This window comes from Leguminivora glycinivorella, chromosome 14 (assembly GCF_023078275.1).
Source record: "Leguminivora glycinivorella isolate SPB_JAAS2020 chromosome 14, LegGlyc_1.1, whole genome shotgun sequence".
Classification (NCBI taxonomy): domain Eukaryota; kingdom Metazoa; phylum Arthropoda; class Insecta; order Lepidoptera; family Tortricidae; genus Leguminivora; species Leguminivora glycinivorella.
Genome location: NC_062984.1, coordinates 21,624,222 through 21,650,971, shown reverse-complemented (window position 1 = coordinate 21,650,971; position 26,750 = coordinate 21,624,222). Strand labels below are relative to the sequence as shown.

Sequence of the window (26,750 nt, the reverse complement as noted above, 5' to 3'; positions counted from 1 at the left end):
TTAACAAAATTATTATCCTATACGATTTGTATGATCAATTCAGGGGACCGATTTTTGAGTCTCACGCGTTCGAATTCAGAAAATTGTCACTGAAAATAATAAGCAAGTCACCGTTTTCAACCGGTATTTTAGTGACAAAATCCCGTATGTGAGATTCAAAAATCGCCCCCCAGATACTATAACTGTATACACTATTCGTTATTCGTTTCTTGAGATCGCTTTTAAGCGATAAGACCCTGTTGTTACCTCTGCTTTATTTGTTTTTTAACCGTCGCCTCATATCTCAAGAAGGACGGTTATCAAGTCGTCTGTATGTTTTTTTTTTATTTTTTTTTTTATTTTTTATGTTTGTTCCTCGATATCTCCGTCGTTCCTGGACCGATTTTGAAATTTTTTTTTGATTGAATGTATATGCATACAGATTGGTCCCATTTTTCTCAGAACCCAGTTCTGATGATGGGATCCTGGAGAAATCGAGGGAACTCCTCAAATCTGAAAGGCATACATATGGTGATTTTTGTGTTTTTAAAGGAACAGCATGCATTTAGGTACGGAACAGTGACATTTGGTGCAGTGGAACTGCTGATGATGGCCAGAACGGAACTCTTCAAATCTGAACGGCACGCTTATAGTGACTTTGGTATTTTTATACGAACAGCATGCACTTTCGTCCAGAACAGTGACATTTGGTGCAGTGGAATTTCTGATGATGGTCAGAACCGAACTCCTCAAATCTGAACGGCACGCTTATAGTGACTTTGCCATTTTTATAAGAACAGCATGCACTTTCGTCCAGAACAGTGACATTTGGTGCAGTGGAACTGCTGATGATGGCCAGAACCAAACTCCTCAAATCTGAACGGCACGCTTATAGTGACTTTGCCATTTTTATAAGAACAGCATGCACTTTCGTCCAGAACAGTGACATTTGGTGCAGTGGAATTTCTGATGATGGTCAGAACCGAACTCCTCAAATCTGAACGGCACGCTTATAGTGACTTTGGTATTTTTATAAGAACAGTATGCACTTTCGTCCAGAACAGTGACATTTGGTGCAGTGGAACTGCTGATGATGGCCAGAACCAAACTCCTCAAACCTGAACGGCACACTCATAGTGACTTTGGTATTTTTGTAAGAAAAGCATGCATTTAAGTTCAGAACAGTGACATTTATTTAGTTATGTTTGTTAAGCATATGTTTTGAAGTCAAAGTTTGTCAAGCTTCGATTTCTTATAATATAATCGGATTCATGAGGAATTGAGGAAACTCCTCAAACCTTAACGTTATACGTATATTCATTTGTGTTGCCATCTAATAATTAAAGCATTAAAAGCAGTTTTAAAAAATACTTACACATTTCTACATAAACCAACATTCGCAAGTAGCTTTCACCAGAACCCGAAAGGCGACGGTTTTTTTTTCTTAAAAATTATGTTTCTTGTGCATTACTTTGTAAGCTATGTGAGGTGTGCAATAAAGAGTATTGTATTGTATTGTATTCATCCGTGTGGAATCCACACGCGGTGTACCAAGTAAGGATGGATATTATTATACTCGGCTAAATATTTGTAGACAGAAAAGGGTTGCAATAAATCATGACAACTTTGTTCGTACGGCCGTACGGCGATCCGAAGAGTAAATCAAATTGTTTTTGTTGACAAAATATATTTTTACGGGTTGCAATCTGCTAACTACATTCTATTAATCCACTCTGCTTGATAAGCTTAATAGAACCAATATACAAAGTTGGGTATATTTTCATCTTGCTTACGTACATTGTGTGTATTATAATAAATAAATAGGTACACATTAAAGGACATTCTTACACAGATTGAATTGGATTGTGATAAAAAAACTAATAACAAAAAAAAATGTGGGACACCTTACACAGATCAACCTAGCCCCAAACGAACAGTAAGGTCAGTGCGAGCAAGACCCGATACTTTATTTGAAATAAAGTTTGATGGATAAAACTAGACTATTAAAGTAGTCTGGAATGATCCGCATGCTCCTATGGGCTAGAAAAAATTGGATTCTACACAGCTTTTATAATACTTTGGTGAATTAAAGTAAACATGTGATAAAAATCATTTTTTTTAAGGGTCTACGTCCTCACGCGCTCAATACGGAAAGACCGTCTAGTGCTCGTTGTCGCGTAATTTTATGGAAATAAGTATCAAAATTAGGTTCATTGTTATATTCTGTAATAACAGGGAGTAATGTGATAGATATTAAAAAAAATAACGTTGATATTTTCAACATATCAGCATTTTTCTATTTATAAGGCAAGACCGTCATATGTCCCGTAAATGAGCTTGATAACCTTCTTTTTTAGGTCCAGAAAGAACGGTTATTAAATTAACACGTCACATACATAATTAACAAATATTCCAACTGCTTCTATTCTCTATTTTAATCTTTTGCGTAACCTTGTTGAACTCGATGGTCGCGAGTTCGAAACACAAGTTTTTGGTTAACTAGTGTTCGTCCTAGGAATATCTATTGAAGACCAATGGATTAAGGATGAAAAACTGGTATACCTTCGGAGGTGTAAGAAGTGATAGATATATAAATACAGAAGTTATATTCAGTAGACGGTCTTTCTGGGTAGACGATCTTCCCGACACTGACCTTAGATCCATTGGATCTACCTACTTATTCGTAAAAAAAAATCTCATTGGATCCATCGATCTGAAATTGGATCTATCGAATAAAAAATCTCACCAGATTCACATTGGATCTACGAGTTGGATCCATATAGAATGAAGGGAGTCCCCCACCCACAGTAAGCTCAAGAAAGCTTGTGTTTATTCTTGATAAGGTACTGCGGGACAAATCCCGACTAGGGGGCAATTGTAACTGATCCATTTTTTTCCATTATTACACTATTAAGTTGAGTTCCACATGTATCCACTGAACACGCGTGCCATATAATAAAATATAACTAGTGGATAATGTAATTAATAATGCAATCACTGTAAAACATGGAAAAAATGGATCAGTAGACCCATATTCTGATTTCAATACAAAGAATTTTTGGGGTGAAGACCAACTTGTAAATCGACAAAAAAATTTCAATTGATGCCATAAATACAAAAAATACTACTAAAGTTATAAGCATAGATTTACTGTCATATAAATAAAGCTTATTAAAAAAAATGCACTACTATTTTAACATATATATTATTATATGTACCTGGTCTACTTCGGAAAATGCATGTCTACGACAGTAATTACATTAAAATAAAATAAAAATCCAATATTGGTATTGTATTAACAATATGTAAATCTCGACTCACAGTTTTGTTTATCCACCCTTCATTTTGCCCCCAATGTTTGCTCAGAGCTATCCATTCCGAGTTAATTACCTTTTCAATCCCAAACATTCATGCGTAAAATCCCTGCTCTTTGTAAACTGAATAAAATATAACGAGGATTTAAATAAAGTGAAATTAAAAAGCCAAATGAACTGTATACTTACCTCAGAGCATGTAATACTAGAGAGCGGAGACACGCCGACGCCGTCGGCAGACTGTCGCAGTTGTTAGCTCATTGAGTATACAGTTGTCGGTGTGTGCGTGCGTAATGACACAAGTCGCTGGTCGTTCGCATGTACACAGACTCCACTTGTAGGGTAAACTCGCCCTAATTCGGTGAAACAACCAAAAATCGTCTTTCGGAATAGTGCTTCAAAGATTGTATCACCGAATTAGGCGTGTCACCGAATGAGGCGAGTTTAACCTTCAACAACCGTATATTGATCAAATATTTGAATATATCTCACGAAAATTTAACGTCTATGCATAGAAAATATTCTATGGATCCATGATGTTGAAATTAAAACAAAAAATATTATGTTTAAAATCGTTTATTCAGTTATCAACTTCCACGGTCGGAGCTATCTCCGGTTTGTTTTCCTTTCCCATTCCGGTGCTTTCCATTAAAATTCTGTTCCTGTAATAAGAAAAAATGTGTCACAGACGGACGATGATAACAGTGGGTAAACATTTAATAAGAATATTGCTTTTCATAAAATGTCTCAAAATAATGTAAATAATGCTGAGGGCTTCTGAGAAATTGTGTTTATTCGTGTAAAAATGTTTACCTACATTGTACTATCAGCTGCAAAAATGCATGGCGAATTTATGAATGATTTCATTCATAATTTCTCCAAGCAGTTTTTAGGGTTCCGGTTTCAACTAGGAACCCTTATAGTTTCGCCATGTCTGTCTGTCCGTCCGTCCGTCCGTCCGTCCGTCCGTCCGTCCGCGGATAATCTCAGTAACCGTTAGCACTAGAAAGCTGAAATTTGGTACCAATATGTATATCAATCACGCCGACAAAGTGCAAAAATAAAAAATGGAAAAAAATGTTTTATTAGGGTACCCCCCCTACATGTAAAGTGGGGGCTGATATTTTTTTTCATTCCAACCCCAACGTGTGATATATTGTTGGATAGGTATTTAAAAATGAATAAGGGTTTACAAAGATCGTTTTTTGATAATATTAATATTTTCGGAAATAATCGCTCCTAAAGGAAAAAGAAGTGCGTCCCCCCCCTCTAACTTTTGAACCATATGTTTAAAAAATATGAAAAAAATCACAAAAGTAGAACTTTATAAAGACTTTCTAGGAAAATTGTTTTGAACTTGATAGGTTTAGTAGTTTTTGAGAAAAATAAGGAAAACTACGGAACCCTACACTGAGCGTGGCCCGACACGCTCTTGGCCGGTTTTTTTTTATTTATTTCGGGAAACAAACAGCATGCAATAACACAAAATATAAATAATATGAATGAAACATACGCCAAAACAGTTAGGGATAGTTGAAAGTTCATACAAGTGAGACAAAATGTATACAAGTGAGAGAAGAGTTACAAATTCGCTCTTCGCACGCGTATCGTACGACTTTTTTGGTACGAGTACATAATAGAAGTACACAATTGAAGTTTCTACCTGGCCCCGTAGCCGAATGGCACAAACGCTCACGAAACGCTCGTAGATATCTATCTCTATCGCTCTTGCGTATTAGCGCGACAGAACCAGACTACCTTTCGCAGCGTTTCGTTTTCGTTTCGCGTCGCAGAAATACCATTCGGCTACAGCACCTGACAAGAATTACTACTTTGTGAAATAGTGCGGGAAAAAAACACCATTAAAATTTTGTGTCTACGTTTACAAAAATAGTACATTATGATACAAGTGCTAACAGCATTACATTGAAGGCCACAATACTTTGAAAGAATGTTAATTTCGATTCTACTTAATTAAAAAAATAATCTAAGTGAAAGTTATCTAATTACGTTTATAACTTTACATTTGCTCGTATTCGATTTACACACTGTATGACTGTATGATCCAGAACTCACGAGTGCTTCGCCAATTTCGCCAGGTAGCGGCTCGGGACGAGAAAACAGTTCGATTCTCGGTAGATTATATCACGTTTTTTGCTGCACGGCCACGCCAAACTCCACGCATCGTTCTGAAATACAATGGACAATTTTTTTTACTGCTATTATAAATGGGCTTACTCTTGGCCACAGTAGCAATGCACGGTCGAGAAGTTTCCAAAGTTGCAGAACATTCCTCATGAGAATTTTTCGGTAACTTCTGAGAATGTTCTCGAGAACGAGAATTTATCAGAATACTTAGTAACTTCGTAGTTTATACCATAATTTCGTCGAACTCAGCAAGCCAAGACGTAGTCCTGTGGTAGTGCGCTGGCTTCGTATGCCGATGTTCTCAGGTTCGATCCTGACAGCGATCTTTTTGTTTTTATTTTGTTTGTTTTTTTTTGTATATGCATATATTAACATGACCAAAAACAGGCATCAAAAAATAATAGTTCGGTAGGTACCGAAATTAAAATTAGGTAATTTAAAAAAAGTCAGGACTAAAACTGTGAAGTCTGAAAGTCGAAATGTTCCCTGAAGTATAGTGAGAATTTAAGCAACTTATTGGTAACTTAGGTATCACTTATGAACAAAATAGCTAACTGTAATAGACAATATTATATGTATAATAACATATAGTTTTATATTATGCCCATTTAAACTTTATTTCAAGTATATTCTCTCGTTTAAATAATAAATTGCATGTTGCAGGAATGTTCTGCGAACATTCTCAAGAATGTTTCCGCTTTTTGGGAATGTTCTGCAACTTCTACATTACTAGGCCACAGACTAGCCAAAGGCAAAGACGTGGCCTAAGAAATGGAGGAGCTCGCCCAGACGATGCCTGTTAGTTGTTTCAAGGTCGTATCAAAATATGATCAAAACTTTAAGAATAACTATTTATTACTTTTCTATTTTTGTTATTTGATGCAAGACTGAATGTACGATTTCAATGGATTATATAGGTAATTCAAATAGATTAAGTCATAGCCTTAATTGACGACCGGTCTGGCCTAGCGCGTAGTGACCCTGCCTGCTAAGCCGCGGTCCCGGGTACGAATCCCGGTAAGGGCATTTATTTGTGTGAAGAACACAGATATTTGTTCCTGAGTAATGGATGTTTTCTATGTGTATAAGTATGTATTTATCTATATAAGTAAGTACCTATATCGTCGCCTAGCACCCATAGTACAAGCTTTGCTTAGTTTGGGGCTAGGTTGATCTGTGTAAGGTGTCCTCAATATTTATTTATTTTATTTTAATAACCACAAAATTAATTAATTGAAATACGGTTGTACTCACGTTATTATATCGCTATTGCTGCTATTGGGCGGAGCGGCGAGCGGCGCGTTCAGTTTGCGGAGTCTAGCCGTCGCGTGAACTCCTATACGCCTGAAGAGGGGCCTCCGAATTGGCCCGAAACATGTCGCAGCAATAGCGATATAATAACGTGAGTACAACCGTATTTCAATTAATTATTTGAATATGTCTCACGGAAGTTTAACGTGTATAACCACAAAATTCATGAAGAAAAAACCACGACACAGTGGACCAATTCGCATCAAAAATGGCTATGACTCTCGACTACGAACAAAAAATATTTTGAATCGGTGCATCCGTTCGGGAGCTATGATGCCACAGACACACACATAGACAGATAGAAATATCAAACTTATCACACCCTGTCGTTTTTGCGTCGGCGTCGGGGTTTAAAAAATAAAACTTACAAAATATTCATAGCTTAAAATATGAAGAAGTGTTAAGAATCTCATAACTTCACTTCTTATTTAGGTACGAGTATATAATATTTGTAAGACAATGTTAAATATCTCATAATTTTACCCAAAAATTGATATATTTTTGGTGTGTTGGCAACACCAATGGCGCGAAGGCGAGCTGTCAGTTAGTTTTTTTTTCGTGTGAAGAAGGGAACTTTGTTTCTGCGACGCTTCGTAAAATAATAATAAATAGCACGAAGAATCCGCTTTGGAGTCTTAATTACTATGTCAGTAAAAGAAGTGAAAACTAACTAGTACAACGTAAGTATTAACGGATAACAGAGACTACGAGGCGAAAATACCCTCGACCAGGGCCGGATCTAGGGTAGAGCGAGTGGAACAGCCGCTCTTGGCGCTAAGCCACAGTAGAGGCGCCAAAATGGCTAATGATATCTAATCTAACCGCAAAATTAAAATTTTGAAAAAACCCCCAAATGTGACATAATGGACCGATTTTCATGAAACAGCTAAGAACACTCCCGACTAATTCAGCTTTCAAACAAAAAAACTAAATTTACATCGGTTCAACCGTTCGGGAGCTACGATGCCACAAACAAACACACACACACAAACAGACAGACAGGCAGACAGACAGAAAAACAGAAAGACACGTCAAACTTATAACACCCCGTAGTTTTTGCGTCAGCCACTCACTAAAAAAAGGAACCATAACTCGACGTCGCTCTACCCTGAACTGACTGAACGTGAACGCTCAAGCCGGTGTTGCCTCAACTTACCGTTTTGGCGCCTTTAAACACAACTTGTTTGGTCGATGTTTTCACCTCACTCAAGCGCCGTTTTTCCTCTTCTTCCTCTTCCTGAAATTTTATGAATACTATAATATTCTATTGGGGTTCAATGTCCTAATACTAGCACAAATTATATCAGTAAATACCTAGTGGATATGTCTGTCAGTGTCAAATAAGTTATATAATTCAAATAAACGTTATTTTATCGCCACTGTTGTGGCATGTTTCAAGTCATTTCGGAGACCCGTCATCAGGTATGATCCGAGTGCTTGCAGCAGCTAGACTCCACAGAACGGGCGGCACACAGTCTAGCCCTCATGCCCGATGACGGGTCTCCTAGAAATGGCTCGAAACATGTCGCAACAGTCGCGATAAAATAACGTGAGTACAACCCTTTATTTAAATTGTTAAATATGTCTCACGAAAGTTTAACGTCTATAAAGGAAACATCATAGAACTTACAAAAACATCTTGATAAACCGTGTGAACCGTTTCTTCAACATCTGGTCTGAAAAATAAGATAATATAATGGTTTAGACTGCATTGAAGAGATTCTAACGCATATAAATTTATATTATACTAGCTTTTACCCGCGGCTTCGCTCGCATTAGAAAGAAACAAAAAGTAGCCTATGTCACTCTCCATCCCTTCAACTATCTCCACTTAAAAAAAAATCACAACAATTCGTCGCTCCGTTTTGCCATGAAGGACGGACAAACAAACAGACACACACCCTTTCCCATTTGGGTTCTAGGCGACGATAACGAAAAGAAAAGATCCATAACAAAAATCTGTGTTCGTCACACAAATAAATAAATAAATAAATATTGGGGGACACCTTACACAGATCAACTTAGCCCCAAACTAAGCAAAGCTTGTACTATGGGTGCTAAGCGACGATATACATACTTAAATAGATAAATACATACTTATATACATAGAAAACATCCATGACTCAGGAACAAATATCTGTGCTCATCACACAAATAAATGTCCTTACCAAGATTTGAACGCAGGACCATCGGCTTAGAGCAGGCCTGCCTACTGTCACTACAGACTACGCCAGACTGGTTATCAAAATTAAATATTATAATTTAAAACACGTTTGTTTTTTAAGTTTAAATTTTCAAAGGAATTCCTCTAAAACTAAAACTGGTCTGCTCAATTTTAATTACAAAAGCGCGAGTAACAATTTTAAATTAACACGTACAAAATAGTTTTACCCTTAAAAGTTTAAATTGGTTCGGAACTTTCAGCACATACATCATACTGCACGGTGCACCGAAAGAAGTTACTGAACTGGAAAATAATTATAAACATAGAGGTGATTCAGGGAAGAGTTGTAACTCTATACATCAGTAAATGCGGGTTATTTGTATAGTCATAGTCAAGTGACATCTAGTGACAATCACGCGTCAATCACGCGTCAAATAGCGTGAATTATCACTACCACTACTCGATACTAGGTGGCAACTATGTCTTGTCTGCCAAAAATGTAATATTAGAACAGTTTACAACTTATATTACAAGCAGAAGGAATTGAAAACAGAATACTGATTAATACTATTGTAATATTAGCTAAAAATTGGTGAGCATTAGACTTTTCGTTCGTCGCGACATTTTGTTGACAAGTAGCAGTACTGATAATTTACGCTAGTAGTTGACGCGTGATCACAGAACACCCCACTAGAAGCCAAATGCAAGCGATATTGTTCGAGACGCAAATCACCAATCCTTGCGGGGTGAGGCGGGCGCGCACGGTGCTGCCATTGGTCGTTTCAAATAATGGCGCGCCTTTATGATTAGCAGTAGGGATGGGAATGGGACATGTCTATTATAGACAATGGTACCGGTACCAGTACTGTGGTGAATTTGTTTTGCAACAAATTATAATATTATAATTAAATTATAATAAGGCCTAGTTACCCTTCGGGTTGGAAGGTCAGATGGCAGTCGCTTTCATAAAACTAGTGCCTACGCCAAATCTTGGTAGTAGTTTCCAAAGCGGACCCCAGGCTCCCATGAGCCGTGGCGAATGCCGATGCCGGGATAACGCAAGGAGGATGATAATTGTGATAGCATCTCAATAAAAATCATTCTAGTAACTAATAACTAAACTGTGCATTTTTACTTACGTTAACTAAATATTCTTAAATAATTATTAAATAACCAACTAAATATTCTAAACTAATCAATGAACTAAATACCACTACAGACTCTACAGATTCTAGATAATTATTCACTATTACAAATCTGCTTTCTTTCATATTTCATAAAATGGTAGCACATGGTACGAACGGCAGTACGAAGTTCCCGCAACAGACATAAACTAACATGGCCCCATGCCTAGTCGTTTACGTGAAAGGGATAGCATATCACATTGTTAACTCGGTAAAGAGGGATGGACGCGCCTCGGCGCTGCTCAGCACAACCATATTGACCAGTATAAATGAACTCCGCGGACAATAAACAATATTCAACAAAATAATTAATTTGACTTAACTGTGGAATGTTGTTCCATCTTTTTTACATGTAGAAGTGTTAGAAGACTTGCCACACCACTTTATGCTGTAAGAGACCATTGTTTGCAACCAAAATTGATTATTTAAGATTTTTTCCCGAGCGGACACGGACACTGTTAGCGGGTCGTATACTTGGGCGCTACTGATCGGTGTCGCACGCGTTCAAACTTTTATAAACCTGATTTGTCGTATGCTTGGTGACCGCGAGTCGCCCTGTAAGGGCCATCTTGTTGTATTGATCTGTGCGCGTGATTGACGCGTGATTGTCGCTAGAAGTCACTTAACTATGCCTATACAAATAACCTGTATTTACTGATGTATGGCGTTACAACTCTTCCGTTACTTATTCCTGTATGTTATAAATGACGTATGATCGTTCGAACTTTTAGTGCTAGTAACAAAGGCATGGCAAAATTATTAGAAGTTAATTACCTAGAGGTAATATCAGAGGCAGCTCACTCGATTCTTTCGACGAGCTACAATACATGCCGGCGGCCGCGCATTAGCGGCCCATTCAGTGACGACCTTCACGCGGCGCAATAGAACTCAATGTCGGCTGCTCGCGTGCGGTCCATTTGTTAATGTAGGTAAGAATTAAAAATGGCGGCGTGTCGTGAACATCAAAGCAGTGAGCCTTCTGTACTTGTACTATTGAGCTCTATTGCACCGCACAATATCGTGTTTCAGTGTGTGTTTGGGCTGTATATTTTGGATGGAAACTATAAATTTTCATAAAATACGTAATATTGTTAATATTATTTTATGCAAGTAACATTTCATCATTTCATTTCATTTCTTTTTTGCACCCCCCCTTAAATTTTATTCCGATCGCCACTCTCACCACTCGTCGTCACCACTGAATGCACCGCGAGTACGCGGCCGCCGGCATCTACGGTCAACCAATTTGAATCATAGGCCACTCTAGAACCCTGTCTCATTGACACCGTGCATTATTGGCCATAAAAGTCACTTTTGACATTGACTGTGAAAAGGTTCTACATTGGTCGAAGGCCGCAAAAATACTTACGCAGAGAAAGCAAACTTAATCTGCAGACCGGACTCAAGGATCAAATCATGGGCCTCCTGTATCGTAAGCGTTGTGGAGTTGATGTCATTGATACTTGTCAGGTAGTCGCCGACTTTGATGCCTGCGTACTCCGCTCGGCTACCTTCTTTTACCTGAAAAATTATTGTTTTTCAATTTTTTTTCAAAGGGGAAATGCATTACGCATTGTACGGAAGTGTGTCTGTGATGGTTATGTGGGACTCCCTAGGCTGATGAGACCCATGGTTTACCCACTAAAACCCCTCTGTCGCCGTCGCCTTGCTATACGGCGAGGTCCCAGGCACGCCGAAGTACTCGTGCGCAACCCACGGACCCAACTCTTGGGGAAATCACCCCACCGTCCCAGTGGGCGCGTACGTTATACACCGTGTTTTTTTTTGTTTTCCGTTAAATTCGACACGTCGTTAGGTTCATTATCAGGAACCATCCCGTATATCACTTTTAGTTAAATTCGCAAAAAAAAAATTTTTCATCATTTTCATAGTGTGAGAGACCCTTAAGAATAACATTCAACATTAACAGGGTGTCATGAATGGCCTACTTATACCTGTTATACCTTATTATGTAAATATGTTCATGGCTATGCAATAAATGAAATATGAAATATGAAGTTAGTGTCAAGTGATTGATGGCACATGTCAAAACAAATAACATTAGGAATTGGTAAAGGCTGTCACACACGTGTTCAGTAATTATCTTTATTTTTTTTAATAACTCGATAACCGTAAGTATTAAGACACTAGTTTCTTTGAGAAATTAATTGCATTTGATCTAAAGACCCTTCCCTTAAAGTTAACGGAATTCAATAAAAACACGATGTAAAACGCGCCCTCCCACGCAGGGCAAAAGGTCTCACACTGCCCTGACGCCAATTAGGGCCACATTTTGTACATAAATAATTTTACCAGACGTTAAAAAAAATCTGACTGATATCATAGAGGAATATGTAAGGGAAGAGTTGTAACTCCATACATCAGTAAATGCGAGTTATATGTATCTTCTTCTTCTTCTTTGCATCCTGTTACCCTCTGCTGGGGTGTAGGGCTCGAATCATATTTCTCCATTTACTCCGGTCTTGGGCAGTTTGGGTGACCTCCTCCCACCCCATGCCTAGCACCCTGAGCTCCTGCTGAACCGAACGACGCCAGGTCGATTTAGGGCGGCATGGTTTGCGCTTTCCGGGTACATTCCAGGTGAGGGCCATTTTGGATAGGCGAGTATCAGGTTTTCTGAGGATGTGTCCAATCCAATGACATTTCCGCGTCTGTATTTCTTCTTGTACGGGTGCTTGTCCAGTTTTCTTCATAAGTGGGCGTTTGTGATCCAGTTAGGCCAAAAGATACGCAGGATCTGCCTCAAGCATTTGTTCACAAACACTTGGAGTTTTGACATTAGGTCTTTGCGGACAAACCAGGTCTCACACCCGTACAATAATACGGCCTTTACATTGAAATTGAAAATCCTCAGTTTAGTTCTTCTAGTCAGGGTCGAGGAGCTCCACACCGGTTACACAATTATTTGTATAGGCATAGTTAAGTGACATCTAGCGACAATCACGCGTCAACTAGCGTAAATTATCAGTACTGTTACTTGTCAATAGATGTCACGACGAACGAAGAGTCTAATGCTCACCAATTTTTAGCCAATATTACAATAGTATTAATCAGTATTCTGTTTTCAATTCCTTCTGCTTGTAATATAAGTTGTAAATTGTTCTAATATTAAATTTTTGGCAGACGAGACATTGTCATTTTCCTCTTTGTATAGACTGTAACCTAGATATAGGAAAAGTTAGCACGTATAGTTGTAACGACAAACCGATGACTGACAGAGTGAGATGGGGAGAGAGGAACCTGAACAAATTAGGTTATATACTCAGATTTGTCAGAAGAGTCTTTCTAGCATTGATTTTCCGTGTGAGTTTAGGAAATGTTGTAATAGTCACTGTTATGAGGCTGGACATAAAAAACTGATTGATATATGTAGGTATAACTAGTATTTTATGCGATGCCGCCACCATGACATATTCGCAAAAACGATCGCATAAAAGGAAAACTGTTATTGGTTGGAATGTTCATGTAAGCGAGGCTCACAGGGACGCCCGGGAGAAGTTCAGGTTGTGGAATTGGTATGGGAGACCAGAGTCAGGATATTATTATGATGAGATGCAGAGAAGCCGTGGTATTTTTAAAGCAAAGCTAAAATGGTGCCAAAAACATGCTGACCAGATTAAGAAGGACATTCTTGCATCTCATCATTCTAAGTGTGACTTTCGAGGGTTCTGGAAAGCCACGAGGAATCTGAACAGTAAACCGGGCCTTCCTGCGAGTATTGAGGGCATTAGTGACCATAGTCGTATAGCCAGTCTTTTTAAAAAACATTTTACTGTATCATCACCCTTAAAATTGATGTGTTCAGTACCGAAGGATGAGCTGAGTGATCAGGAGATTGAAATTAGATTTACAGCGAAAGATGTTGCATCGGTTTTAAAATCTATGTCGCGTGGGAAATCTCCTGGACTCGATGGCCTAAGTATTGAACACCTCAGGAATGCAGGCCCTCACTTGCCGAGAGTACTCGCTTTGTTGTATAACCTCTGCGTTAGTCACGCGTATTTACCTGAGGCAATGATGAGGACTGTGGTAGTACCAATTGTCAAGGATAAGGGTGGTGATGTAAGTGACGTAAGTAACTATAGGCCGATCTCGCTAGCGACAGTGATAGCTAAAGTGCTGGACAGTCTTCTTGGTATACAATTAGACAAGTACCTTGACATACATCAAAACCAATTTGGCTTCAGGCCTGGACTCTCTACAGAAACTGCCATATTGTGTCTTAAGGAGACTGTCAAGCATTATACGGCGAGAGGCACTAACATTTATGCATGTTTCCTCGACTTATCGAAGGCGTTTGACCTCGTCAACTACGACATTCTCTGGAGGAAGTTAGAAAACACTAAAATGCCGACTGAACTTTGTAGAGTGTTTAAATATTGGTACCTTAACCAGAGGAACGTAGTACGGTGGTCGAGCGCCTATTCGGAGTCTTACAGGTTGGAGTGCGGGGTTAGGCAGGGCGGGGTGACATCGCCTAAGCTCTTTAACCTGTATGTCAACGCACTTATAGAGGAGCTCAGCAGCACTAATATCGGATGCCACATTGGCGATACCTGTCTGTCATAAGCTATGCAGATGATATGGTGCTGCTGAGCGCCTCTCCTTGTGGTCTGGCGAAGCTGATAAATCTGTGTGAGAAATACGCTCTTAGCCACGGTTTGTCATATAACGTTAAGAAAAGTGAGTGCATGGTCTTTCAAGTCAGAGGAAAAGAACTACCACCAGTACCGCCTATTAAGTTAAACGGAGTTTCTCTTAATAGAGTGGATCGTTTTAAATATCTTGGGCACATAGTAACCTCTGACTTGAAGGACGATGATGACATTGAGACAGAACGGAGAGCGTTGTGTGTTAGAGCGAATATGGTGGCCCGCAGATTTGTTAGTTGCTCCATTGAGGTTAAAAAGACTCTTTTTGGAGCATTTTGCACTACCTTTTACACTGCTAGTCTGTGGGCGTGCTATACGCAGAAACAATACAACGCTCTTCGTATTCAGTATAACAACGCCTTTAGGGTGTTGATGGGACTACCTCGTTTTTGTAGTGCATCGGGGATGTTCGCGGAGGCCAGGGTAGATTGTTTCTACACTACAATGAGGAAACGCTGTACATCCCTGGTGCGCAGAGTGCGGGCTAGTTCCAGCAGCATCTTAAGGGCGTTGGCGGAGAGATTTGACTGCGAGTATCTGAACCATTGTCACATGATTCACATGCTGGTAGCAAAGTCCACCGGACTGTTGTAAATTTAATTAAGATAATTAAGTTAATTATTAAGTATGATAATTATAATTTAGCTCTTAGTGTATTTTAATTTAATTAATTTAATGTATTCTAATTTTAATTTTAATAATATAATTATGATCCTATGTTGGTCGCAAAATAAATAAATGAAATGAAATGAAAAATTGTTGCCACCATCGAGTAGTGGTACTGATAATTCACGCTATTTGACGCGTGATTGTCGCTAGATGTCACTCAACTATGCCTATACAAATAACCCGCATTTACTGATCTATGGAGTTACAACTCTTCCAGCATTATAGGAATGGCGCCAAAAATTTTCAACAAATTACCAAAGACAATTCGAGGTAAAGAGGGTGTGAATGAATTTAAACAAGCTTTGAAAATGTACCTGATAGAAAAAGCCTACTATTCGATCAATGAATTTATTAATGAATGTAATGAATGATTGCACAATCGTATGTCTCTATTGTTATTATTATTTTATTTTCAATTTAAATACTGTTATTGCTTGACATGATTATATAATAGTATTTTATGCAACTGGTGGTTAAAAGAGGTCAAAAAAGGTGAGTGGCGTGGGTAACAATTTGAGGCGAAGCCGAAAATTGTTAATAAAGACGCCACGAGCATTTTTTGACTCAGTTAAACACCGTTGCATACAATACTTTTTCTACGACCAAGCACTTATTTTGAAAGAAAATTATAAATCAACAAATACTTTCAGTCATCTTTGTTATCTAGTGGACCGCCTACCATTTTGAATATGCAGTTTGAGCGCAAACATGAAAATAAAACTGTCTATGGTATGGTTCTTTGAAGCCTGGCCACTAAGACGAATCGAGCCGAATTGAATCGAGTTCTCATACATTTGAATGCGATTTGACGCGTCGCCAATGAACGCAGCAGAAAACGAAGGAGTCTCGACTCTGCGAATTGGTTTGTTAAGTTGGTAGCAATGTATTTACTGAACTGTAACAGCTATATCGTGCTACTTCTACTAAATGTTTTCAGGGTATAGACTAGATAGACTTGTCCTGACATCTTTTATGTAGGGTTTTTAAGTTCTATGCACGACCTTGTAACTCACGAATAACAGTACGGGAGTAGAAAAAGTTACTTTTGATATTTGCAATTTGTTTATTTGTCAGTTTAGTTTAATTTTATGCATGTAAATGTGTTTAGCATTTATAATTATTTTTTTATATCGTACGCCGAAAGGCACACCATGGTCGGACTTATAATGTAAACTGACACCCATTGTAATGTAACCCATGATGACGAAATAAATGAATTGAATTGAAATGGATTGAATTGAAATGAATTGAATTCCCTTACTTATTCCTCTATCTATGCTGATATCCATTACCAAAATATCAAATATCAAATCATTCTGCGAAATAATGAGCAATACATATAAAATGGAGAAAATAAAACAATAACATTGTTCTCTTTAATATTTCGTGATCCATTTTGCTCGCGGTACGCAAATGAAAAGGGTTTCATCTTGTCAAGTTTAGGGTTTAGGGTATCAGACCGAAATAATTTACGCATATTATGAGACAATATAAACCACAGTTTAATATGGATATTTCGTCATTTCACTTTATACGGAATATTTACACGAGCCAGGCTTAAATGAGAACATAAAGTAACAAATATAGTAAGATTGATAAAGCGTACAATAGTTATTTTTTTTACTAGGGGGCAAAGTTGTTGTTTACCGCACGTGCCAATATTAACAATATTTATACCCGAGCAAGCGAAAGATTCCCATATTGAACCGCGAGCGTAGCGAGTCAGCTTTACCTGTGTGACCAAAAGGAGCCGCCAGCTAGACTGAGACCCCAGTGCCATCAAAATTGGCCTTTCGTGGACTGAGGGGTCATTACTGGCCTCCCAGATGAGGAAGGATTAATGCTAGTTTTTAACCCCCGACGCAAAAACGACGGGGTGTTATAAGTTTGTTAACGCGACGCAATAACGACGGGATAAGTTTGACGATTCTGTCTGTCTGTTTGTCTGTTTGTCTGTCTGTCTGTGTGTGTGTCTGTCTGTGGCATCGTAGCTCCCGAACAGATGAACCGATTTAGATTTTTTTGTTATTTGAAAGCCGAGTTAGTCGGGAGTGTTCTTAGCCATGCTTCATGAAAATCGGTGTACTATGTCGCGGTCGGGAGTTTTTTCAAAAATTTTTACCTGTGTAACTCTAAGAGGGGTGTTGTAAAACGAGCCACCAGCTAAACTGAGACCCCAGATCGTGTCATCGAAGTTGACCCTCTCGTGGACGCCTTCGTTGCTGGACTCCCAAGAAATGGCCGAGCGCTCTTCCGCTTTGCGAAGCTCTTCAAGTAACGCTTTAGGCAGTTTCATCTGAAAAAGGATATTACACGATTAATTCGATTCAAATAGTTACCTTTGACATTGACAATTTTGTGCCTATTTCTGGGTTGATATGACAATATTGTTTAACTTGGACATTGGCCTCGAAAAGGAAGAGCTTCAAATTAAATACCCAGTTCAAAAATAAACAAAAGTATGTTTAATCCACACAAATCACACCGAACACAAAATAATTAAAATATCTTAACAAATTACGATGCACTACCGTTCGCTAGTTTCCAGAAGGAAAAGCGATATCTCTCGGGAAATTGAGAAAACTATCCGAGTAGGCGTTTTATACAAATCTTGTTACGATAATAATTATTTCCTTATTGAACGGGCAGCGAAGTGTCACTGTTAGGCGACAATTGTCACTATTGTGAGATATGCCACTGAAGATTACGATTAATTATAAAAATCGTGGGCCTAGCGGGAAGACCGTGCGACTTTCTCGCGTTAAACCACAGAATATATAATAGTACAAGTACAGAAGGCCCACTGCTTTGATGTTCACGACATGCCGCCTTTTTAAATGCCTACAAAATTCTTACAAAGAAACGAGCCGCACGTGCGCGGCGTCCGGCGATAGGGTTGCCTATGGATTCAAACGAATTAATACTCAGATAAAATGTTATACTATTATATTCAAGTCTTGGGTACTTTCTAGGTATATCTATAGTATTTATATATTTTTGTTTAAGTTCCAACATGACAAGACTTATTGAATCTTTCCGGGGTACTTATTAATAGTAGATCTGTGTAAAAATGTCCTATGGTGTTTATTTTATTCATGATATCTATTTAACTAAGCATTATTAGCCATTCCACAAGCGGACATCGCATAAGAACCTTAAAAAAACACTCGCGACGGAAAGTAACAATAGAACGTGCGAACGTGCGTTCCGTGAGAACGCGCGCCACCCCCGATTTGCATGTACTTGCAGCGCGGCGATAGAATCGCGGAGTGAGCCGCCCCTGGTTAAACGCTCGTTGACAGTTGTCATTGCCTGTCATCGCAACCATGTTTACAGTATATTGCCGCTGAAATTATTTTACTGAGGTGAAAATTAAGAGTAACTCAAAAACACCTCTCAATTAATGATAACACTAATGAATTCTACGCCTTGTTTAATTTATCGCCCGTATTACGATTAAAAAAATATACATTCCAATCAGAACAGGCGTTATGGGTTAAAGTATATTTTAGAAACATTTTACCATTTTTTTGCTTATTCCAAAAACCGCTTGAATTAACTAATACTATCATTAAACCAATTACACTTTCCCTTCTGCCCTGTAACTAACACAACTTACGTTTTTAATCTCTTCCATTTTATAAAATCACAAACTCAGTAACGGTTATTAGTAAAAATCGCAACGTTTCACTTTACTAGCTCCTGAATGAATGGACTTTTTGCTGGCAAGAGAATGAATGGCGTTATCTTATAGGGACGTAGTAGGGCGGTATTGATATGTTTTAATTGGCATGGAATTTATCGACAATTAATCGTTCTAGATTGACGTGTTAAGGGGATGAATAACATTAGAAGTAGGTATATTTAAAAACCGTACCTGTTGTATTTGTATGTAAATTATAAGTTTGTTTTGTACATTGTAAAATGACTTTTCAAATCGGGTTAAGAATTTCACCACCCCCTTTCTTCCCTTGGGTGTCGTAGAAGTCGACTGTGGGATATGGGTTAAATTGTGACGTAGGCGAGAGGCTGGCAAACTGTCACTGCAATGTCACAATTTGGATTTCTTTTAACCCCTTTTCGCCAAGAGTGGCACTGAAACTTAGTAGTTCATGTGCTCTGCCTACCCCTTTATGACATACAGGCGTGATGATATGTAAGTATGTATGTATGTATGTATATCAGGCATTTTTTAAGACACACACGGGTCGTGGGACGTCAGTCTTCCGCGACTACAGCTAGTGCAACCTGGTCGAAACGTTGGGTAGAAAGGAATAATGTTATTTTATCGCGTTCGATCCATGTGTGTCTTAAAAGATGTGTACAAAACGCGAGAACTTAATGTGCTATATCGGGCAATAATACCACAGTATAATAAAGAGTACTATCGTATGATAATACCCCATACCATACTCGATTTATTTTGACGATATCTTCAAATCAAGGGTGAACAGGCACCTGCAGTACTGGGCCATTCTAGGGAAGTGGGGGGTAAGAAAGAGACAAAAAGTAGCCTATTTCACTCTTCACCCCTTCAACTATCTCCACTTAAAAAATTACATCAATACGTCGCTCCGTTTAGCCGTGAAAGACGGACAAACAAACAGATACACACACTTTCCCATTTATAATATTAGTATGGATAAAAAGATCTGAAGATGGAAGTCTAAGGCTAGTAATGCCAACAATAATTATTATAATTAAAAGCCAATATTAATATAGCTCACAATTAATTAACCTTAATAAATAATTCAACCTTCAATCGCAACAAACAGTTGATTATCCATGACAATAAGGCTGATTCGAACTTACAAATTGTATGTGATCTCATTCTGACATTACTCTCCCGGCAACTATCGAATGGAGAGCCAATTTATAATTATTGTTGCACTGCGGGTGTTTAACTACTAAACAATCATTTAGGTACCTCGGTCAGGATTGTCCCCTGTAGCCTGTACCCCTGTACCTTCAAAATATAAGCAATTACCAAACATTATTTTCACTACACTAATGGATAAAGGCTCCATTGATATTTCATAAAAGACAATGTTGAATTTTATTCACAAGAGTGCAAAACAATGTCATACTATATATAAACACCGTGTTTTTTTTGTTTTCCGTTAAATTCGACACGCAGTTAGGTTCATCATCAGGAACCATTCTGTATATCGCTTTTTGTTAAATTCGAAATAAATTCTTTTTTCGTTTCCATACATAATAAATGGATTAATTAGTGTGAGAGGACCTTAATCATAACATTAAAGTCATTGTCAAGTTTTTGACGGCACATGTCACAAAAAATAACAATAGGAAGTGGTAAGGGATGCCACACACGTGTTCAGTAATTAAATTTATTTTTTTAATAATTCGATAACCGTAAGAGTTAAGACGCTAGTTACTTAGAGAAATTGATTGTATTAGAACTAAATAATCTTCCCTTAAAATTAACGGAATTCAATAAAAACACGGTGTATGTATATGTTGTCTGAAACTACTTTTTCACTCTTATGGATAAAATTCAAGTGTTTTCGAAGAATCAAGAGAGCCTTCACCAGTGGGTGTGGTTAAGAACTATTACTGCTCTTTGCTACTCTTAAATAAGTGAATCATGTCAATGTATTGACTGACATTGTTGATATAAACTTGTCAGTGTCACTGTGACAGGGTGATAACAAGGAGGGTGGTTCGGAGCGCTGAATATTCGAAGCTCTTGGCAACGTTGCCATTACTTGTGAGAGACTTCCGCTATTAGCATTTTTTTAATCATTATTTATATCATCATCCTCCTTGCGTTATCCCGGCATCTGCCACGGCTCATGGGAGCCTGGGGTCCGCATTGACAACTAATACCAAGATTTGGCGTAGGCACTAGTTTTACGAAAGCGACTGCCATCTGACCTTCCAACCCGAAGGGTAACTAGGCCTTATTGGAATTAGTCCGGTTTCCTCACGATGTTTTTCCTTCACCGAAAAGCGGCTGGCTAATATCAAATGAAAATGACATTTCGCATAGGTATAAATTCAGAAAAACTCATTTGTACGAGCCGGGTTCGATTCGAACCCGGGACCTCCGGATCGAAAGTCGCACGCTCTTCCCGGTAGGCCACCAGCGCTTTTGCTAGGCAGCCAGCGCTTTTTCTTTAATCATTATTTATAGGTAAAATGTAAATTACATGCAAACATTATAAACCAGACATCGTAACTTTTCCAGCAATTTCAGTCCAGCACGGGAGAAATAAAAGAATTCATAGGTAAGTACAGTCAACCAATTGGAACCCTAGGCCACTGTAGAACTATGTAATAATGACGTTATAAATCAAATTGTAAGAAATCTCTTACTGTCAATTTGACACGTTCTTCGCAAAAGTATTATCTGTTTATTGTTTACGTCTTATTTTTTTTTTCTTTTACAACTTTAGTTGCAAACAAGTACACATTTCGCCTGGTGGTAAGTAGTAAATTTAGCCTATGGACGCCTACAACGCCAGTAAATAATACTTGTCACAATTGTCACACCTGTTATCGTGGTGAAATAGGGGCCTGGATCGAGAAAAACGGCAAATTGACTGACACGGAAATAGACAAATCGGAAAAGTGAACCATTTGGTCAAGTAGACCAATAGAAAAAGTGGACGCATCGGTAATTAGGCGGATCGGGAAAGTGGACCGTTTGGCAAAGTAGAAAGATCGGGAAAGTGGACGGATAGGTAAATAGACGGATTGAGAAAAAGAATTACGCAGATCGGGAAAGTGAACCGTTTGGCAAAGTAGAAAGATCGGGAAAGTGGACGGATAGGTAAATAGACGGATTGAGAAAAAGAATTACGCAGATCGGGAAAGTGGACCGTTTGGTAAAGTAGACAGATCGGGAAAGTGGACCGATGGTACCGGAGGGATTGTGACATGGGTGTAGAGTGGCCTAGGGTCCCTAGACCTAGTTTCCTAGGTAGCTGATCAATTAAGGCTCCTAATTTAGCTGTTGCGGTTAACTTCGGACGTATAATTATATTCCCTTTAACGCGACAATACTGCACTGAAAATTAAAACTCTATTGCACAATATTCGCACTTAATTTACGCAAATTATTCCGAATTGAAATTTCGTCGCTCGGAAATCTGTATAATACGACGATTATCATTTTTTTTATTATGAGTATAATGGTACGTCCTGGCAAAAAAAGAGAGTAGAAATTAATAGTGGCGCCACCGTCTATGTAAAGTTAACCGTTTTGCATGTGGCAACTGAGGAGGCACACTCAAAGGTTATGACAGATGGCGCCACCCTATTAGTCCATAGCACAGATAAAGAATTTGATACGTAAGAGCGAGAAGATGATATGTTTTCTCTCTCTCTCTCTCACACACACATATGAATGACAGTGACATGCTTAGGCACTTGCACAGTAGTTGCGTCTGTAGGGTAAATTATACGGCTATTGCTGAACCAAAGATTTCCTTTGGTAGGATTGGTCCTTAGGGCCCAAGGATGGATTTCCGAAGTGGGGCCACCGTGATTTTTGATGTTAGTTTTTTGAGGTTTTGGTAGCTTCTGCTCTGGAGGAAAATAGGGTCTCAATCTATATAGAAGTATTCATTATGCTACTATTCCAAGTTTGGTACCATATTTGTATGACTTAAGGATGTCAAATACATTATAGGACTCATATGTGCACGAGGAAGATGTTAAACTACGTAAAATAAAAAAAATAAGTAAAGATTACAGTACCTATTTATTAAAAAAAATCTAAGACAAAAAAATCCAAAAAATTGGCACGATGGTTCCTAGGATCCTAGCCCTCGTCTTCCAATACCTCTAAATCCTATTCTATATCATCTTCGATGAGTGCTTCATGGTCCATTACACTGTAACAAAAAATAAAACAATGATTATCCAAAAAAGTTGAAACAAACCAGCAAGAAAACTAAAAGCGAGAGTTATTCAAACACTAATATACCTAGAATTATCGCAGTTGCCATTACAGGTCCTGCATAGGAGTGTGCACGGCATTCTTTTTCGTCTACAAGAACAACGGCCTCTAAATCTGTTCTTACATCCACATTTTACCAACTCTCGCGCCGCATCCCAGATAATGTGATGGTTGTCCATATGAGAGCTGGTAAAATGTGGATGTAAGAACAGCTGTAGAGGCCGTTGTTCTTGTAGACGAGAAGGAATGCCATGCACACTTCTATGCAAGACCAGTAATGGCAACTGTGATAATTCTAGGTATATTAGTGTTTGAATAACTGTCACTTTTAGTTTGCTTGCTGGTTTATTTCCACTTTTTTGGATAATCATTGTTTTATTTTTTGTTACAGTGTAATGGACCGCGAAGCATTCATCGAAGATGATATAGAATTGGATTTAGAGTTATTTGAAGACGAGGGCTAGGATCCTAGGAACCATCGTGCCAATTTTTCGGATTTTTTTTGTGTTAGATTTTTTTAAATAAATAGGTACTCTAATCTTTACTTAATTTTTTATTTTACGAAGTTTAACATCTTCCTCGTGCACATATGGGTCCTATGTATTTGACATCCTTCAGTCATACAAATATGGTACCAACTTGGAATAGTAGCATAATGAATACCACTATATAGATTGAGACCCTATTTTCCTCCAGAGCAGAAGCTACCAAAACCTCAAAAAACTAACATCAAAAATCAAGGTGGCCCCACTTCTAAAATCCATTCTTGGGCCCTAAGGACCAATCCTACCAAAGGAAATCTTTGGTTCAGCAAAAGCCGTATAATTTACCCTACAGACGCAACTACTGTGCAAGTGCCTAAGCATTATGTCACTGTCATTCATATGTGTGTGTGAGAGAGAGAGAAAGAAAACATATCATCTTCTCGCTCTTACGTATCAAATTCTTTATCTGTGCTATGGACTAATAGGGTGGCGCCATCTGTCATAACCTTTGAGTTTCTTCGTTTTTTTGCCTTGTACAACAGCAACTACAGGCGCCGCGTGGCGGGATAAAATGTCAGTGTGACTCCTAATAGTCAATAGAACCACTTTTGTATGAGAACAGTAAAAAAAAACAATTTCTACTCTTTTGCTAAGCTTTATGACGCTGAAAATGTATTAAAAACATTAACTCTGTAGTATCTATAATCAAATAAAGTGGAATCTTCGAGCCAGTTCAATTTTTGCGCCTATAATCAGACAATTTGGCATAAACACTGTTCCTGTCTAGACGATTCTTAAGGGGATACAGGAGTGAATTGTGAATGAAATCCTTCTTTTTATTTGAGAATTTTAGTAAACTATCCCCGTCGCACTGCTGAAAGAACTTAGTGAAGAAAAGTCGAAGAACTTTAAAAATCTTTTAAAACAGAAAGGTCGACTCGGATGAAACATTTTGCTTAAAAATCTTTTAAGTTAAATTCTCGTAATCTACTGTTACCTCTTTTTTATTTACTTTTTATTATAAATGGGCTTACTCTTGGCCACAGACTAGCCAAAGGCAAAGACGTGGCCTACGATGGAATGAGCTTGCCCAGAAGATGCCTGTTCACTCTAAATTTGAAGTTTGCCGGGTTATATGAGCTCGGAAATATAGCCACTGGCAAAGAATTCACTCCAAACCTCCATTATCCTCCAAACCTCGCACTAGAAAATTTAACTAATCGTAACCAAATTTGGATGACTACTTATTTGGAAATAAAATTATCTGTGTCGGCTCTGATTAATTTGTCGCCATTGATATTTAGGTCTGAAAATTTAAATACCTTCGCGACATTTTTGACTTTTATTTTTTCGGTTATATTTTAAAGATTAGCGCACACAGATAAAATAATATCCCTAGCTTAAAACTTCTAATGAAATAGTCTATTAAGTTTCTATGGAGAAATGAGTAGGTACCTAGGTACTCCTGTTGCCTCTTAACACCTATAAACTTGTCACTATTGTCTGTGTCAATGTGACAAGCCGATAACAAGATGGGTGTGCCGAGTATCCTAAGACTCCAAAGAATTTGGCAACGAACGCGCCTCGTGTTCGTTATTCCTTTCAACACATAATAAACGGGTTCATACCTACCACACCCTAAGTATTTTAGCTATTAATTATTTGTTTATACATGGTGGCAAACTAGCATACGGCCAGCGATGGTAAGCATCTTAGAGATGGACGCCTGCAACCCTAAGTTCTTCTGGTATCCTTAGTTACCACTAAGAGTCACTGGCAGGAACACAACATTAAGAAGTGCTCTTATGGTCTCTGCGTACCAATACACGAGCAAGCGAAAGATTCTAATATTGAACCGCGAGCAAATCGAGTGGTTCAAAAAGTGGAAACTTGAGCGTTGCAAGGGTTTCAAGACACGAAAGTTAAACAAATGTTGCCACCGAGTGAAACGACAACATTTTTCACCACACCAACACGAATAAAATTCTAACTTCAAAACATCAAACAAAATCAAATTAATCAATTTATTCAATAGGTATTTATGATTAAAAATCATCATTTTATAGGTAATTTCCACCGGCCGGTCAGCTAAGACATCGTCACATCAAGTTACAATTTGTATGAAATTCCTTTGCACTCTTGTGGATAAAATGCAATTTTGCTGTTTTCAAAGAATCAAGAGAGCCAATACCAGTTGGTGTGGTGAAATAGTTATTTTCCCCTCACTAGCTCGGAAACACGTGTTTTGTCCTTTAATACCAGCGGGTAAAAACGCATTTTATCCACTAGTGGATAAAGTAATTTGACCTTGAATAGAGGCAAATTTTCTGCTTTAAAATTGATAAAAGTGGGTTTATGTAGTGATGAAGATGTTTTACGACCTCAGAACTACTGAAAGCAGTGATAGACGCGTTTTTTGCGTTGTACTTTCCTCGCTATAGTGAGGGGAAAAGTGTTGTGTTACACACGAGTGCAAATGTATTTTACTTCTCGTGTGTTGAAAAATTCAACTTCTACAATTAAAATACAACTTTGCACTCTTGTATAACAAATATACTTAATGGTTTCACTAACGGCTCAGTTAAAATAATCAAACACATGACGTACATATTGCATTCGACATGATCTAATAGAATGTGTGAGAAAACTCAATGTCAAAATAACATAGACACACGCGACATAAGCAATTATGCATAATCTGTAACTGCAGCTGCGATAATTATTGCATAACTAGCGGCCCGCCCCGGCTACGCACGGGGATTATCATAAAAATGGTTATAGGTTAAGTCATCCTATGGCGGACTTAAAACAATAAAATGAACAGATCCATGGGGTCGGGTCCCAGCGCGAACAAGTTTTTCACGGAAATGGCGAAGCTTCTGGCTGAGGTAACTGG

General features: G+C 38.3%; 1 protein-coding gene across 1 annotated transcript; it reads right to left on the bottom strand.

The window, feature by feature from the left end:
* Window positions 1–3,853: 3,853 nt before the first annotated feature.
* Window positions 3,854–19,172, bottom strand: LOC125233409. Its single transcript, XM_048139423.1, has 7 exons — window positions 19,062–19,172; window positions 17,565–17,738; window positions 11,470–11,621; window positions 8,383–8,428; window positions 7,909–7,989; window positions 5,370–5,482; window positions 3,854–3,955 (listed from the first exon to the last, which is right to left on the bottom strand). The coding sequence occupies exons 1-7, from the start codon at window positions 19,077–19,079 to the stop codon at window positions 3,874–3,876; spliced, it is 666 nt and encodes a 221-aa protein (XP_047995380.1). The 5' UTR covers window positions 19,080–19,172; the 3' UTR covers window positions 3,854–3,873.
* Between the last annotated feature and the right edge of the window lie 7,578 nt (window positions 19,173–26,750).

Coding starts and splice junctions, on each gene's coding strand:
- LOC125233409 (XM_048139423.1), bottom strand. Junction 11,622..17,564: donor CCCCTCTTAGAGTTACACAG/GTAAAAATTTTT, acceptor ATAATTTTTCAG/GTAAAAGAAGGTAGCCGAGC. Junction 7,990..8,382: donor CGGTTTATCAAGATGTTTTT/GTAAGTTCTATG, acceptor ATAAAATTTCAG/GAAGAGGAAGAAGAGGAAAA.